The 18236-nt window shown below is 39.8% G+C and overlaps 1 protein-coding gene across 2 annotated transcripts in view; it reads right to left on the reverse strand.

Annotated features, from left to right (window-relative positions):
- tbc1d8 (TBC1 domain family member 8) overlaps positions 1 to 18026 on the reverse strand; it is a 39315-nt gene extending 21289 nt beyond the window's left edge. Inside the window, exons 1-6 of one of the 2 annotated variants that reach the window (XM_088352959.1) lie at positions 17528 to 18026; positions 10041 to 10151; positions 8924 to 9042; positions 6302 to 6530; positions 5456 to 5696; positions 1869 to 2076 (exon numbers count right to left, since the gene is read on the reverse strand). In XM_088352959.1, the coding sequence (XP_088209085.1) occupies positions 1869 to 2076; positions 5456 to 5696; positions 6302 to 6530; positions 8924 to 9042; positions 10041 to 10151; positions 17528 to 17654 (1035 nt within the window). In that variant the 5' untranslated portion in view covers positions 17655 to 18026. Of the gene's footprint in view, positions 1 to 1868; positions 2077 to 5455; positions 5697 to 6301; positions 6531 to 8923; positions 9043 to 10040; positions 10152 to 17382 lie in introns of both variants that reach the window. The other variant, XM_088352960.1, reaches the window with a different exon arrangement.
- Positions 18027 to 18236: the final 210 nt, after the last annotated feature.

Below are 18236 nucleotides of genomic sequence, written 5' to 3' on the forward strand. Positions count from 1 at the left end.
ATTGAATTGTTTTTAGTGCGATTTATAACAATGGCGTAAACATCGTCTGCAACGAGATTAGGCGTGGCACTCCAGGGTTAACATGTAAAAAAGCCTTTAAAAGTGGTTGTCCGTAAAAACTTCAAAATATTCTACTTGCTCATGCCACCTTCAGGGTGAAGTCATTATTGCAGCCCTGTTCAAGCTGCTTGTATGGCGCGTCCATGTACGGGCCTCTCTTAGATGCGCTCAAATCAACTTTTTTCATCTTTTTGTGGTTAGGGTTGCCATCAGGACTGTATATGAAACAGTACCATTCTTACTTTCACCATTTCTAACCTAGAATAAAAGAAAACTGGGAGCAGGCACGTGCGATCACTTTCCTTTCCTCCAGCATAATGCGCTTCGTGGCCGGAAACCCACGAGAAAAGTAGAAAAAGGCAGATAGGCGCGGTGACAAAATATATATAAAGGCTCAATGAACTCAGTTGGGCATTGTTAACAGAGAGATATATAGAGAGAGATAGATAGAGATATAGAGAGAAATATATAGAGATGTAGAGAGTGATATAGAGAGATATAGAGTGATATATAGAGATATATGGAGATATAGAGAGAGAGATATATAGATATAGAGAGCTAGATAGAGATAAAGATATAGAGAGATAGATATATAGAGAGAAATAGAGGGATAGAGATATAGAGAGAAATATAGAGAGAGAGAAATATAGAGATAGAGAGATATAGAGAGATATATAGAGATATAGAGAGATATATAGATATAGAGAGTGATATAGAGATATAGAGAGATATAGAGTGATATATAGAGATAGAGAGAGAGATATATAGATATAGAGAGCTAGATAGAGATATAGAGAGATAGAGATATAAAGAGAAATATAGAGGGATAGAGATATAGAGAGATATATAGAGAGAGAGAAATATAGAGATAGAGAGAGAGATATAGAGAGATATATAGAGATATAGAGAGATATATAGATATAGAGAGCGATATAGAGATATAGAGAGAAATATAGAGATAGTAATATAGAGAGATAGATATAGAGAGAGAGAGAGAGAAAATAGAGAGATAGATAGAGATATAGAGAGATATATAGAGATATAGTGAGAGAGAGATATATAGAGATGTAGAGAGTGATATAGAGATATAGAGAGATATAGAGAGCTATAGAGTGATATATAGAGAGCTATATAGATATAGAGAGCTAGATAGAGATATAGAGAGATAGAGATATAGAGAGAAATATAGAGATAGAGAGAAATATAGAGATATAGAGAGAGATATATATAGAGAGATAAAGATATATAGAGATATAGAGATATATAGAGAGATAAATATATATAGAGAGAGAGAGAGAGAAAATAGAGAGATAGATAGAGATATAGAGAGAGATGGAGAAATATATAGAGATATAGTGAGAGAGATAAAGATATATAGAGAGATAGAGAGAGAGATATAGAGAGATATAGAGATATAGCGAGATACAGAGAGAGAGAGAGAGAGATAGAAAAATAGAGAGATGGATAGATAGATAGATAGATTCTTTATTCATCCCCTTAGAGAAATTCACATACTTAATGGAGAATAACCTTTAAAGAGACCGCAAACAACGCACCCCATTTTTAATGGATAAAAAACGACAAAAGACTTTCAGGATAAAAATAATTAAAAAAATATTACAACCTAGACTGACTTTAGTTATAATATGGCTTCAATGTTTGGGAATAAAAAAGCAAATCATGAGTCGCTCTGCCGCCATCTCCTGGTTTAAAGTCACGAATGCAGCTGTTGGTTTTATGATGCCGCACCCCACCTTAAAGAAATCGGGCCCCAGATTCACATGGGGTCAATTTGTAAAAAGAGGTACCTCGGAAAGAGGAAGGAGAAGGACGCATTGTCCTTCTTCTCGAGCGGAGAAACACAAATAGTTGTCGGTGGTGTACAAGGTGCCGGCCGTGTGGCAGCGGGCGTGCGGGGTCCACACGGAACAGGACGCCACTCGGTGGAGACGTTCGCTTCGAGGCAGGCGGAACAGGGCCAGGACGTATTCTCGCAAAGACTGTTCCTCCAGAACTCTGTGGGAACAAAAAGAAACGGATCCTCCAAAAACCTGCGATTGCAACCATACACAGGGTAGGATATCCAGATCATATTTTATTCCTGCAGTCCAAATGATTCAAATGAGATCATTTAGTCAGATTTTTTTCACTGCACAACTGCTATTTAAGGTCAACAAAATAACCTAGTGCCAGAAAACATCCAAAAAGGATTCACTCGGAAAGAGGGAAATTATAACTTGAGGGGCTGTCGTAAATTCCTAATCCCAAAGGTGAGAACCACCAGGAAAAGTATGTGTGTGTCTGTGTGTGGAGTCAAACAAGATGAGATCAAACAATGTCCAACTATTCGCGTGTTCAAATTCAAATTTAAAAAAATAACATTACTGGCGGAATACAGAGACAAAGAAAATGGGGTATGAGTGAAACGAGAGATTGGGAATAGTGCGTCTAGAACTTTGTTGTTATTGTTGCTATTGTTATATCATAACCGTTATTATTAATATTATTATCATTGGTGTATTTAATAGGGAAGATGAAGGGGTAGGGAATAGAAGCATCCGCTTCTGACTACCCCTTTTCAAACATATTATGTCACGTTATTTGGTTGTTGAGTTCTTGTTTTGTTCTGTTTATTTTAATGTTCAAATCAAGTTTTCGTTCTTTCATTCATTAAAAATATTGGTACCCTCTCTTAAAGACCGAAAAACTCAAAACCTCTTTGGCCCCATGTCAAAAGGTAATTGCCATCTGTACCCAATAGCGAGTGTGGCCACCTTTTCCAGTGATAACAGAAATCAAATGTTTACGATCATTGATAATGAGTCTTTCCCAAGGCTGTGGAGGAATTTTAGCCCACTCTTCTTTGCAAAATGGTGTCAAATCTCCCATATTGGAGGGTTTTCTAGCGTGAACTTCCCGTTTCCGGTCACACCAAAGCATCTCTAGTGGATTTCAATCCAGACTTTGGACCTGGCCACTCCAGAAGCTTCATTTTTTTTTTTTTTTGACTTGCTGGTGTGTTTCAGATCGTTGTCCTTCGGCATGATCCCAGAGCACTCGACGCTAAGGACAACAACTGATGGCAGGAAGTTCTCCTTGGGGATCTTCTGGTAAACACCAGAATTTTTTCTTCCATTAACCACAACCAGTTGTCCCAATCCCGAGACAGCAAAGCAGCCCCAGCCCATCACACTGCCACCACCATGCTTTACGGTTCGCATCATGTCCTTTTTTGTCAAATGCTCTGCCATTTGCTCGCCATATGTAACATGTAGCACACCTTCCAAAAAGTTCAATGTTCGACTCGTCGGTCCAAAGAATGCTTCTCCAAAAGTCGTGAGGATAATCAAGATGCTTTTTGCCGAACGTGAGACGACTCTTTGTGTTCTTTTGCGACAGGAGTGGTTATCGCCTGGGAACTCTCCAATGGATGCCATTTTTGACCGGTGCCTTTCTTATAATGGAGTCAAACACTTAACTTAGGTCAGCAAGACCAGCAGTTGGTTGTCGCACTCTCGGAGTAGTTTTAGTTTGTCGAGCCCTCCTGGGAAGGTTTGCCACTGTCCCCAGTTGTCTGGATTTGCGGATAATGGCTCTGGCAGTGGTTCGCTGGTGCTCTGCAGCCTTAATGGCTTTTTGACCTGTTTCTGATAGATTTCAATCACGTTTTTCCAATTTCTTCTGGAATTATTCTGGTTCTTGGTATGTCGGTTGTGTTCCTGAGATTGTGTCGCCTACTTCGCGGGGACTAAAAGATTCAATGAATGTGATTTCTTGATTCAACAGAGATGGTGAAAATCCTAAATCAGCTTTCGGGCCCTCTCTGCCAGGCAACTGACGCCTTCAGTGCAGCTGTTGGAGCCAAAAAATTGACTTTTTGTCTGCGAGGACCTCTAGAGGAGTTTCTTGAACACTGCACCCTGATACCAGCTTCACACTGGGGGAGGCGCCAGCGTACAATTTTGTAGTTTTCATACTTTTGATCAAAAATGACGGAAACAAAAAAGTCTTTTGCATGTTTTGATCTTTTGCAGCCGTAGTGACCAGTTCTGAAAATAGCCCACCAGTGTTGGGTCATTGTGATTTTCTAGGAAATGGGGTGTCAAACTCATTTTAACTCGGGGGCCACACGATAGAACAAACATTTTGTCGGGGGCCGGACGAGTAGATTAAAGGGAAAGAAAAAGAGCTAAAGAAATAAGCGAAAGAGGGAGGGAAAAGGAGAGAGGGACAAAGAAAGAAAAAGAGAGAGAGGGAGAGAGCGTGAGAAACAAAAGATAAAAAGTCGTGAGAGGGGAAAAGAAAAAGAGGAAGACAGAAATCCAAAGAGAAAAGAAAGCGCGGAGGGGAGAGAAAGAGAGAAAGAGAGAGAAAGAGAGAGAGAGAGAAAGAGAGAGAAAGAGAGAGAAAGAGAGAGAATTAAATACAAGTACAGTGTCTTTGTTCGAGGCACCTGGCTTTGGCAACATCACATGGACATATTTCAACCTGCAGCTCGTTGTTCTCTTGCACTTCTCTGAGTGTTGTCTCGCCGGCCGGATTCAATCCCTTAGCGGGCCTGACTTGGCCCGCGGGCCGCCTGTTTGACACCTGTGTTCTAGGAAATGATCCCTGTTATCCTTTCATTGCACTTCACCTCCTTCCTCTGTACCTTTCTTTCTTCCCTTTCTTTCTTTGTTTTTTTCTTGCTCTTGTTCTTTCTCTCCTGCTCTTTTTCTTTCTCTCTCCCTTCATCCTTGTTTTGCTTCTTCCTTCTTTCCTCTCTTCCTTTGTCTTTTTTTTACTCTCTCCTTTTTCTCTCTTCATTCCGTCCTTATTTCTTTTTCTTTCTGGATTTCTCTCTCCTTTGATTTTTCTCACTATCTTCCTTTTCTCTTCCTTCCTTCTTCGTTGATCTCTTTCTTTTGTCCTTTCCTTCATTATCTCCTCCTTTTATAGTTTCTTTTTTCTCTTTTCCTTCAGCCTCGTCTGTCTTTAGTTCTCTCTTACTCTTTTTCGCTCTTTCTTCCTTCCATCCTGCAGCCCTTTGAGACTCCTCGTGATTAAGGGCGTCACAAATGAACATGACTTGACTTTCCCAAAAATGTGGCCGGTCACAATTACATTGAGATTCAACAAGGGCCAGATGGGTTTTGATTTTTGTTTGTGCCTTAATAAATAGAATAGAGATTTTAAAACAGCATTTTGTATTTCCTTGGGTTGTCTTTGGCGATTTCAACCCTTTAAGAGTGATAAATGTGCAAAAAACAGAAATGGGGAAGGGGATAAAGGTTTTTTTCAAGGCGCTGTAGATGTTTGCATGTACATTTTTGGAGAAATCAGAAGACTCGGATAGTTCTCATTGTGTTTGCCCATCCCTCATTTGAGCAAACACAATGGGAATTTAGCCAACAACCTCTTAGTGATGCGAGCGGGCTGCTGAAGCACTCGGTCCAGTTCCAGGCCTTCGCTGTCCAGGAGCCGGCGCAGGGCCACGTCGGCCAGCTGACCCACCACCGCGAAGGTCTCGTCCAGGTCGAGGAACATGGAAAGGTCCCGTTGACGCCGCCTGGTGCTCACCCGGATGGCTTCCGTCATGAAGCCGCCCGAGATTCGCTCCAGGCGGATCACCTCCGCCCAGGGAATCACAAACTTCACTGAGAAAAAGAAAACCGGGACAGCGTTTCTGTACCCGTGTGTACAGTAAGATCAAACATCTAGTTGGATCCAGCCATCTCTGTCTGTCCCTCACCCCCTCATACACCCCCCTCCGGAGGAAAAAAAAGCCTATGCAACAAGGACAGTACAAACATCTTCTTTGCACTTTTATCTCTTTGTTTCCTTTGTCCTCACTGTAAAATGTGGACCTGGAGTGCCACGTCCAATTTCGTTGGCACAATATATTCAACCCATGTTGTATCAATGACAATAAAGGTACATTTTATTCTATTCTATAACGCCTTTCGGTTATAGTCGCTAAAGACTAGGGCTGCAACTGACCATTATCTTACTAATCGATGAATAGATCGATTATTTTTCCGATGAATCAATGAAAAACTCATTTTAAATGTCGACTATATTCAAATATTGAAGTTTGGACAGATACAAAAAAAATGTGTACAGAATATTCTGTAATAAAAAAAGTAAAAATTTAACATTTTTGCCATTTAACTTTACAATAAAGAAAAATACATAGATATATATGCTATACACATGCAAATATGTCAAAGGTTCAATAAACGAACGAATAATTCTGACTCACCTTCCTTGCCCAGGATGAAGGAGTAGAAGGCCATGTGGTTGATGCTGAGGTAGAGGAGGCCCTGACGCGGCACTTTCCCCTTCCACGTGCAGCACGAGTAGAAAGTCACCAGCTTTTCCGAAGACGGCAAGCCGAAATGGCGCTCGAACTTGAGCAGGGCCTCGCGGAACTTCTCCGGGTCGTCTTCCTGGGCGGCCTGGCGGCCTCGGGACTCCTCCGCGATCAGACCCTGACCACATGTGACACCGATTGGCATGAACCACGCGGGTTACCCCGCTGCGGTATTTTAAAGTCAATGTCAGCACGAGGGTTAAGTAAATGAAAGCAAACGCGCGTGTGCGCTCGAGTTTTTGTGAGAGAGGCGGCGGACGGGTCGTAGGGAATGTGGGCGGGTGGTGGAGTAGTTTGCTTTAAAAAGATAAGAATAATTATAGTATTATTACTGTATCCTTTTTTATCACTAGGACATTAAAATATAGAAGGAAAACCGTACATACTATAGCTACTATACGTGACCTTTTTTACTTTCGCGATGACGTCAATGTTGCCACGCAACGTTCGGTCTTTTTAAGAGAAGCGGCTCTTTCGGCTCGGCTCAATCGAGAGAGCTGGATCTTTCAGGACCCAAATGGATCTTCGGATGATTTATGTTGATCTCATCGATATATTACCCATTATTATGTAAAATTATGCAAAAAAATGACTCTAAACGGGGGTAAAAAAAAAAGTAAAAAGAGAAAAGAAAAGAGAAAGCAAAAAAGGAAACTAGACAAAAATGAAAAGAGAAACAAAATAAAATAAAAAAAGAGAAAGGAAAAAGGAGAAAATAAAACAAAAAAGCAAGATAAAAGAATAAAAGATAAGAAAAAAAGATAAAATGAAGTAACATATACAAGAAAAGGGAAATAGAAAACATTAGGAAAAAAGACAATACAAAAAGGTAAAAAGCTAGGGGGGAAAAAAATAAAAAGGATGAAAACATGAAGCACTTGCGATCCCTCAGAACGGATGAATGCAGTACCCTGAGGGTCAAACTTTTCTAAGCCGAGAACTCCTTTTTTTTCCGAATGAGCGCAAAGGCCAGCCAGTTTCTCAAATAACAACTTATCATGCTTTTACTATGTTGTTGATCCAAAGTCCTGTTTATTTGTTTGTCCCTAGAGTGCTACACACACAATACAGACTAGTATTACACTAACTACCGATCAATTCTCTGATCAACACTTACAGATTTTAATAGTCGTTAGCATGTAGCCGTTAGCATGTAGTCCAGGGATCTCCAACCTTTTCAAGCTGAGAGCTAGTTTTTGTTACTTTTGGGTATGCATTTGTATAATATTTACTTATTTCTTTATTTACTTACTTACTTATTAAGCACTTTTAGCGCTTCTGCTTGTAACGACCTTACCAATGGACTTTGTTTTGGAATTGTCTGACGTCCCGAACTTTAGTGGTCACCAGTGTTCCTCTAAGCTGCGCGCGTACGCAATTGCGCACTGCTCGCACATTCTCAGCGCACAAAAAAATCAAGCCAGCGCACAAAAATCAGGGCTCAAAATTACTAATTAAGAAGTGACGTTGAGTCCTAAATGCGGTATTTTGAAGTCGAGTCGAAGTAGAACGAAGTGGAGTAAAGTTAGTAGAGTTTGTCGAGAACCGGCTTCTTCGGCTCGACTCACTAAAAGGAACCGGCTCTTTCGGGTCCTAAACGGCTCTTCGGGTTGTTTTTGCTTCTTTCATCCCAACATGACCAAATATGATGTAAAATGATGCACAACATGACTTAAAGGAAGGGGGGAATAGAACAAAAAAGAAAAAAATACCAAAATGAAAAAGTAGTGAAAGGCTGAGAAAAAAAGAAACAAAAGGAAGAGAAAAAAAGAAGGAAATTTAGAAAAAAAGCCAGGAAAAGAGAAAAGAAAGAAATGTAGGAAAAAAAGGTAAATAGAGAACAAAAAGAAAAAAGTAAAAAAAGTAGAAAAAAACACAGAAAAAAGAAGAAAAAGGTTTGTGTTGCATTCAAATCATTTCCAATGATATCAAGTGAATCTTGTTGCCAACATTGTACTTCCACTCAAAAATGTGATTAGGTACAGTTCTGTATCTTACAACCGACTCAATAAGCCCTCAAAAATGTTAATATTATGCGACAAAAGATATCAGGAAATAAAAAGAAATGGATATCTTGTGAAAGAATTGTAAGAACAAACGACGTTTGTAGGCCGTACAACTTTGCAATAGTACATTCATCAATTCATTCAAAAGAGAAAAATCATTTTGCATTGCCAGAAACTCAGCAAAATGTAACGTGATGTCAAGTTTTGGACATGTTTGAACATGAATTATCTTGCCACACTTGGGATTATGGTTGCTCACTGTTGTTTCAAGCGTTGCCCACCGAATTTGGGTGAACGCTCAGTACTGTGGAAAATTACAGGGAACATTGGCTGTCACTACAAAATAAGAGTTTTCCACTTATAATGTTGTTACTATGTTATTACCAGAAAACATATTGAAAGTAGGGTTTAAAAACAGTTCATTTAATAGAAAAAAATCCCAATGAGCCAGCACCGATGAGCTATTTTCAGAACAGTTTGAAAGCAGCGCGTCGGAGACCCCCACCTTGACTTTGCCTCTGACGAAGCTCGCCACGTCCTCTTTGTTCTCAAAGACGGAGAGCGAGTGCAGAAGGTTGTGGGCCAGCCAATCCCAGTGCTTGCGGACCTCCTCCATGGCGGCTCCTGGAGGTTTTGGGGGAGGGGCCGAGAAAAGAATAGATGAGAACGAGGGGCGGGGCCACAAAAAAATGGCGGAGAACTTATTATATAGGATTGTTTAAAATTGACGTTTCGCCGTGGAAATGCTTTTTAGAGTCGGGGGCCGCATCGGGGTCGATAATTTGCCCATTTTTATCATGTATTTTTATCATATTTACATTTTTTATATTTATTTCTAAATAGATTGGTTTTGAAACAATACGTTAGGTTCCCGTTTTAAACACTAAATTAGATTTTTAGTTTTAGAATATGACTGCACTGCAGTGGTTAGAACATTCGGCGAGCATGATAAAGGTCCCCGGTTGGAGACCGAATAATAATATATGTTGGCCTGGAGAGGGATGGGCGCCACCAGGCTGTGCATGCCAAAAACACACCACAAGAAATGGTGCTCAAGGGAGAAGTATTATTGTAGTTGTGTTGTGGTTTTTAATAAATTTGAACTATTTCTAGAGTCAGGTTTTTGTAGTATATTGTAGTATTACTGTGGTTCGACTTTTGTAGTATTTTTGAAGTAAATCCATATTTTGTTGTATTTCTGTATTATTTCGGGTTATTTTCAGAGTACATTTTTTTGGGTGTATCTGTATCATTTCTGTGGTATTTTATGTATATGAAGTATTTCTGTTGTAGTTTTTTTAGTATTTCCACTGTATCATTTTTTTGTAGGATGTCCGCAGTATTTTGTAGTACTACTGTAGTATTATTTCATTTCATTTCACTAGTAGTATTTTTGTTTTATAGTATTTGTGTAGTGGTATATTTTATTGTAATAATGATTTTTAGTATTTCAGAAAAGACAATGAAATCGGAATCATCAATTCTATCGAATGGCAATTATGGAGCGATATCAACGATACGAGTACTTTGGTATCGCGATACGATCGCATCGTGACCCGAGCCTATCGTCCCGCCGCTGATTTCAAAACGAGCAAATGATAACGGATAGGATTGACTTTTACCGCTGGCGATGATCCAACTGATCTGCGAGCCCGGGATCTGGAGGAGGATCCGGAAGGGCGTCACCCTGGCGTCCGAGTCCAGCACCGTGTCTAGCGCCCCCACCAGGAGACCTGCGGAATGACATTGAAAGTTCACTACGAGCCAAGAGGGAGGGGACTTTCTGGTCATTTGCTCATTTTTCTAAATACATTTTCAATGCCATTAAAACAAAAAGGAATCGCTCATTATCAGAAGTCAGGATCCTTTTTGACTCAAAGAGCTGTCGTTGCAAAATATTAGATTTTTTTTTTGGAAAGAGCCACACTATATATATATTAAGACAAAATTCAACAAAACCCGCTTTTGCTTTTTCCCCTACTATTCTTTATATTCTCGTTTTTTATTTTTGCCTGTTTTTCTTATTTGTTTCCGTCTATTTCCCTTGGAATTGCATGACACACGACAGCGACATCTAATGAACCCCAAAAATGACCACTGACAGCGTTCCATTTGCTTTGCATGTGTCTGACTCCTCTAAGGCCAGAACACGATTGAATCCATACACATGAATCATGCGGGATAAAACCTTGATCCCCGAACCGTGCGTATTCACGAAAAGAGCCGTATGTGGCTCGCGGGCCGCAGGTTCCCGAGCCCTGCTCCATATGAAATCCCGCAGCAAAGAAACTATATCATTGAGTCCTTTCTCGCTCACAGGATAAAAAAAGCCATCATTTACGCTTTTGCCAACATAGTCACCTTGGTTTTTCGACTGTCCGAGTTCAACCGCACCGAGGCGTGATACTGTCGCTTGGCAACGTGAACAAAAGGGAAGGAGGGAAACATTCCGGAATGTTTTTCCTTCCCTGGACACCCGTCGGGGGTGAAAGGAAACAACACCGAGAGGGAGAAAAAAAGAAAAAAGAAATAAATCAAAATCGAATCTATTTGCAGTGTCTGAAAGTCATGAGAAAGAGTTAGCGGACGCCGAGGCAGACGACTCTGAAAAGTTGCCTGCCCCATTTTTCACAACTTGAAACACAATAAGCCGACTCATCGCAAAAACATTGTTGCAAAGTATTAAGGATTGATCATCAGAATATTTAACAAAACAAGACTTTCAAATTAAGTTTATTATAAATCTACCGTATTTTCCGCACTATAAGGCGCACCTAAAAGTCTTCATTTTTTTTCAAAAGCTGACCATGCGCCTTATAATACAGTGCGCCTTATATACGGATCAATATTAAGTCGCAAAGTCTTGCAACTAAGGCAAGCGGCCGCCGACTCGATTTTCCCCCGAAGGCGAAGTCGTCCGCAGTGTATGCTGGGATTTATATACCGGCGTTTCATTGGCTAACCAATGTGTCAATCATCATTTGAATCGATCGCTATTGGCTAAAGTTATTCAGAGGTAAAGGGGGTGGATCCTTTTTATCATTTACAGGCTGGGATAGGCTAAAGGGGCAAAACAAAGCCTGCAATTGGCCGAAAATGATGTGTCAATCATCAGTTGAATCGATCACTATTGGCTAAAGTTATTCTGAGGTAAAGGGGGAGGATCCTTTTTATCATTTACGGGCTTGTATAGGCTAAAGGGACAAAACAAAGCCTGCAATTGGCCAAAAAAGATGAATGTGAATAGCAAGTTTGGTTGGTTATCTACGGCATAGAGAAAGCATGTTTTACTATTCTGTATTTGTAAATATTTTATTCTCCTGGATTTACTACACTCACGGATATAAGAGGACCATGGTTGCACATTATTATTGAACGCAACGACTTCGGAGAGCTACTCCGGCTATATATTTTCCCTGTATCTTGTTTCAGAGTGATATTGATGTTTCTGTGATGGGTCTTTTTTTAAAATAAACTCAATTCCAAGTATTTATTGTCATATGCACAGTAAAGTTGCGAGCGAAAAAGAAAATAGAAACTAAGGAATGGTTGGCATTTCTTGAATCCCAAGACTTTAACCTTCCGAATGATGGAACGATGCATTTGAATGACATCGTACGGACACCGCATCCGCACGTGTCTACGACACGTATTTGCTTCTTTGCAAGCTTTGGGAATGTTAATCAGTTGGACTGAATCATCTGACTGTTTTGTCCACGTTCCCATTGTAGCGCCTTATAATCCGGTGCGCCTTATCTATGGAAGATATAGGACCAAAAACGATTTTCTGGGGGTGCGCCCAATAACCCGGTGCGCCCTATAGTGCGGAAAATACGGTACTTATAAAATCCATTCCATGTATATGACATGGCTGTTTTCCATCTGCCATCAGTATTTATGTATTAATATATGTATTCATGTATTAATATATGCATCGGCTCGCTACAGTTTAACTGTACGGGTCAGGTGTATCGACATTTCGTTCTGTGTGCATTGTTACAAAGAATGACAATAAAAGTAAATTTTATTCTATTCTATTTACTTGTATCGACTCATCTTCATTCATGCAATATTTGCATTGCGTCGTCTGCTTCAAGCCACGTGAACTCTTTCCGCCATGCTTTTAATGTACGTTTACATTTTGTAGCGTCACAACTTTTGTTAGCTTCTTTTGAACATTTGAGATTTTGGATTGATGCCTAACCACTTCTCCATTTTTCTTGTGTTCTCTGTGCGTCTACTTATGAAAATGATATGCAAATGCACGACCTTATAAAGCTTGGGAAAGTCCGGAAGGATACAAATATCCGATGGTGGCTTCTGATTGGTTGACGAGTATGCAAATTGCCAAACGAACCGAAATTCCGAAATTTCCAAACCGAACGAAGACTTCGAAATCGTAATAAAGCGTTTGATTTGAAAAAAAAATATTTCGAGTTTTTTTTTTTTTTTTTTTTTTAAATTAATTAATTAATTTATTTATTTTTTGAGAAAGTTTGTACGCCCGACGTAAAAGATGCACGCCCCGGGTGTCTGGGCAGACGTTGTTTCAGACACTGATAAAGGAAAAAAAGAACAAGGAAAATGACAAAAACGAATGACAAAAATTAAACGAATACAATTTTTCTCTCTCTCTACTTTTTTTTGTTTTGAAATTGTTGTGGGCCACCCGGGCGGAGACGTTTTGTAAATTGTACGCCCGACCTAGAAGATGCACGCCCCGGGCGTCCGGGCAGACGTTATTTCAGACACTGCTATTTGTAAAATCAAGCCTTCTCTATCATGATCCAAACTGTCCCTCATCTCCAGCACACACCTCGATTACCTGACAATGACTCATTCCGTTAACGTTCCTGTCCGATCGGCCTCAAATCCCGATCCTAGACGTAAAGTCCATCGAATGCTGTCCTTCAACCGTTTGGTCTCTTTTGAAAGGGAACACTCTGAAAGTTTTGGCCCCACTCTGAACATGGAGTCATCTGAGTTGGAACTCACAGAAATAGAAGCTTTTCATTCTGTCCTGATTTTTTTTGCAGTCACATGCCTGCAAAAGAGTCTAGCGTCGGCATCTTAGCTAGAAAAATGCTGGGGCAATAGCTCGAAGCCTTAGCTGGTCCCTCGTCTCATTTGATCATCGTCTGAAAAACTAACCGTTGTATTTTACACATTTTTCTCAAGGTATTTCGAAACGTTTCCAAAAGTGTCCATTTTGATACGACCGGTTTACAACACTAAAACCGTGTATTTTATTTTTGGGCAATTTTTAAACATTGTGAAAGAGTTGTAAATGTTCGACTTCTCTCTCCAGAAGTTAATCACTGACTGTGCACACTCGCGTGTAGTAATGGTGCGTAAAATTGGATCTCGGGTTGCAGTTACGCACGTTTTTTTGGGCTCTTTTTGCGTAAAATTACGTTGGAAATTTCAATGGCTAACCAGCGTGCCAATCAACATTTGAGTCGTTCGCCATTGGCTACAAATTTGTGAAGGTAAAGTTATCATGTAGTTTCTTTTTTTTTTAATACGGGCTCTCATAGGCTATTGTAGGTTAAGGATTCTCAAGCATTACCAAGCACTTCACCCATAATTCTAGCACTCTTTAATCGTTGAAAACACAACATTAAAATTCAAGCATTTTCTAGGATTTCAAGCACCTGTACGAACCCTGTAAGTTAGAAAGATGGACAGATTATTAGATCAATAAATGAATAGATAGAATGATAAACACATAATTAGGGAGAAACAGAACAGATAAATGAGATGGAAGGGTTCATTATTTTGGCTCATTCTGTCGACTCCAACTCACTTAAGCATTCAGGAATGACTTTGACTTAGCATTTGTTTGGAAACTTAAATCCGAAGGTGAGTAGTAGGTATAGGAAAATCTCCTACCTCCTGGAGTATTTTTAAATCACCATGTTTTTTTACTTTAACTTGATTTGCGAGGAAGAAACTGTACTCTTACTCTGCTATATTAGGCTACATTGAAGCAGTTACTTAAATGCCATTTATGTCAGTACGCGTCTTTCTCTACCCAGGCACTTATTTTTTTTTTTAGTTTATTCGATTTAGATATGACCTGTGACCCAAACCACCACCAGTTAGTACTAGTGAACAGGGTTAAGAACCTGTTTTTGTACTCTACTGTATGTGCAGTGCATATAACTGTAGCCTCACATTTTTTTAATCCAGAGCGTTCACCCAAACAAATTAGCTGAGTACACAGATTTAAGATTACTCAGACTTGTAATTTATTGTTGTTTGGATGGACTTTTAGGATTGGATGATTGATTTTTAAAAAAAGATAAAATCAATAAATGAGGTGTTACTCAGTACTTGGGTAGTTTTTTCACTGAGTAGTTTTTTACTCAACTAATTAGCTAGATGACTAGTTTTTACTCTTACTTGAGTCGTCTTAAAGTAACAGTACTTTATCACGAGTACATTTTTGACTACTCTACCCACCTCTATTTAAATAACACACTGCACATGACTCCTTAAAACAGAAGTCTTAAACTGAATGGAGTCGGGGGCCTTGGAAGCTAGGGTCCGGGTGAGGTTGGGTCAAACGGGCTTTTATGATGAAACTATTCCGCTTTTCTTTAAGGGACAGAGCTTTATATTTGTCCACTAGATGTCGCTCTCATGTGTAGTGGAAGTCCAAGGAAGACTAGAAACTATGGAGACTGAGCAAAAAACTTTTTTTTTTACAATTTTTACCCAGCCTTTCTTAAAAATAAAAAAATAGCGAAGAACAAAGGCAAAAAAGGAAAACTGGGAATAAAAGGAAAAGTAGAGGAAAATAGAGCAAAATAGGGGGAAAAAAATAAGAGAAATGAAAGGAATTAAAGAGAAAAAAAAAGACAAAAACGAAAAAGAAACTACCATTACAGATTACATTTCTTTTAATTTTTGTTTTACTATCTGACTATCCGTCTTATTTCTTTTTTTTTCATTTTTCTTTACCCTTTTCATTTTTTATTTCTGTTCTTTACAAATATAATAAAGTGTGTTTCGGTCACTTTGAGTCTCCGTATTTATTCTTCTTTCGCTGTGCTTTTAGCACTCGTTTTCGATGGCAAGACAGAATACATCTAGTGTGAAAATAATAAGCACTTTGGTATCACGGCGGGGGCTCAAACTATCATTCTAGGCCGCGAGTTTGAGAACCCTTCGTTAAAACAATCACTACAAACGTTAATCGTTGTCTAAAAGAGGCAGAGTCGGACAATAATTAGCAGAAGCAAAACTTCCTATTTACTGTTTTTGCCTGTAGGGTTTTTATGTTGTCTTTTTCGGGAGTCAAGTACTTCGGTAGGTTACCTCTACTTACGAAAGTTTCAGGAAAATATTTGTCTGTAGTTACCGAGGAGTTTCAAAATACAAATTCGAAAATACAGAGTTCTACCTGGCAATTCCATGTGTTTCTGGCCATCCAAACAAAGCAAGAGATGATAATAAAAGGTATGGAAACACAAACAGGAGTAGTTAAAGATATTTTGGTAAAATTCCATGAAGTCCCAGAATTTTTGTAAAGGAATCACCCAGAAAAAAGTGTAGAAAGGTCAGGCTATTGGCGCATTTTCCACGGATCCGGCAAAAACAGACGTCATTGAATCAGTTTTTCAAGAAACGCTGATATAAAACACTGCTGAGGACCAGTTAAAAATGGAAATGAATGTTTTTATTATTTCCTTTATTTTTTCATTTATTTACCCTGTTTTTATGACTGTGTATTTTCCGTAGCACTATTTAAATACTCTATATCAAAACGTTATATTGGGTATTTTTGTATTCTACATCTTTTATTTTATTATTTTATTTTTCAACACAAGGATACTGCTGGAAGTGGGAATTTCCCTACGGGGATGAAGAAAGTATCTATCTATCTCTATTCATCTATCTATCCATCTATGTCTATCTCTTTTCATCTATCCATTTCTTTATCTTTCTCTGTCTTTCTATCTATCTCTACCTAGACATCTATCTGTATCCATTTATCTTTTTCTCTGTCTATCTATCAATATATCTGTCTACCTGTATCCGTCTATCTGTATCCATCTATCTATTTATCTATCTCTGTCTTTCTATCTGTATCTATCTCTGTCTATCTATCTATCTATATCTATCTACCTATCTTTTTCTGTCTATCTATCTATCTACATCATGGGTGTCAAACTCATTTTAACTCTGGGGCCACACGATAGAACAAACATTCTGTCGGGAGCCGGACTAGTTGATTAAAGAGAAAGAAAACGAGAGATAAAGAAATAAGAGAAAGAGGGAGGGAAAAGGAGAGAGAGAGAGTGGGACAAAAAAAGAGAGAGAGGAAGAGAGCGTGAGAAACAAAAGAGATAAAAAGAGAAGTTGTGAGAGAGGGGGGAAGAAAGGGAGAGGAAGAAAGAAATCCAAAGAGAAATAGAAAGACAGAAGGGAAGAAAAGAGAAAAGAAAGTGCAAAGGGTAGGGAGAGAGAAAAAGAAAAGAGGGAGAAAAGGAAAAAATGAAGTTAGAGCAAAGGAAGTTAAAAATACACAGAGAGAGAAAGAGACAGGGAGTGGGAGAAAAGGTGTGGAAATGAGAGAGAGACAGAGAGAGAGAGACAGAGAGACAGAGAGAGTGAGAGCGAGAGAGAGAGAAAGAAATAAATACAAGTATAGTGTCTTTGTTGGAGGCACCTGGCTTTGGCAACATCAAGTGGACATATTTCAACCTGCAGCTTGTTTTTCTCTTGCGCTTCTCTGAGTGTTGTCTCGCGGATTCAATCCCTTAGGCGGGCCTAATCTGGCCCGCGGGCTGCCTGTTTGAGACCTGTGATCTACATGGTGTGCCTCGTTTTATGTTTATTGTGCGGTTATCCCATTTTAATATGCATTTGTTTCATGGACTGATGCTCTTTTACAGTTATTCCAAAAAATATCATACTTTTTCGGGGTTTGGAACGGATTCGCGAGTTTCTACTTACGAAGTTTTCAGGTTGCGAAGCTAGTCCCAGACAAATAAAACTCGTAAGTAGAGTTAGTAGCGTACGAGATTGATCTTTCTTAGCGAGGCTCTCCCAAGCGTTCCACCCCCGCCCAGGCGCCGTGTATAAGTGGGACTCTACCGACCGCTGATCCTCCCGGCGGGCTCCCCGCGGCCTCTCCTCCTCTGGAGCAGGAAGAAGTCGTTGCTCCGCTCGGTGACCCAAAGCTTCAGCGCGTTCTTCAGTAAGACTTCCTCCGGGTTCAGCCACATTTTCTTCGCGGGGTGCCGGGCGGCCTTGCCCCCGCCGGACTAGAACGGCGACTGCGGGGCTCTTTTCATGCTTTTCCGGGCAAGTCGGGCTTCGAACTTCGGACACTTCGGGCAGCTGGACGCGGCCATCGGAGATCGTCTCTTCTGCTCTAGGTAGGGAGGTAACACTCTTGAAATAAAAGCGCACGGTGGGGAAATAACGCTTGTTTCTATCGATTCCCTATTTTTGGGGTTAATTCAACTTTCAATTTCGTTCAACAACTTAGTCGGGGAATCGGTAATAACAGAAGTACTAAACCAAAAAGGGATCCAGAGTTGCGGGCGTACTTTCCCGAGTTCCACATTTCTGGGACTCTCGCTTCCGCAAGGGGATCCTCGCTCTCTTCTGATTGGATCCTTGCGTGTCACGTGCGCAGGTGCTCGCGTTCATCAAGATTTACCTCTTCCTGTTCGGAAAGAAAAAAAGTGAATGAAAAAAGGGCAGGAACGAATAAGGAAATATGTAAATAAAATATGAAAGAACGAAAGAACGAAAGAACGAAAACAAGAAAGACATGGTGATAAATAAAAGAAAAAAAAACT

The sequence above is a fragment of the Urocampus carinirostris genome, chromosome 14, assembly GCF_059441175.1.
Source record: "Urocampus carinirostris isolate Australia breed hairy pipefish chromosome 14, RoL_Ucar_1.0, whole genome shotgun sequence".
In the NCBI taxonomy this organism is placed as follows: Eukaryota; Metazoa; Chordata; class Actinopteri; order Syngnathiformes; family Syngnathidae; genus Urocampus; species Urocampus carinirostris.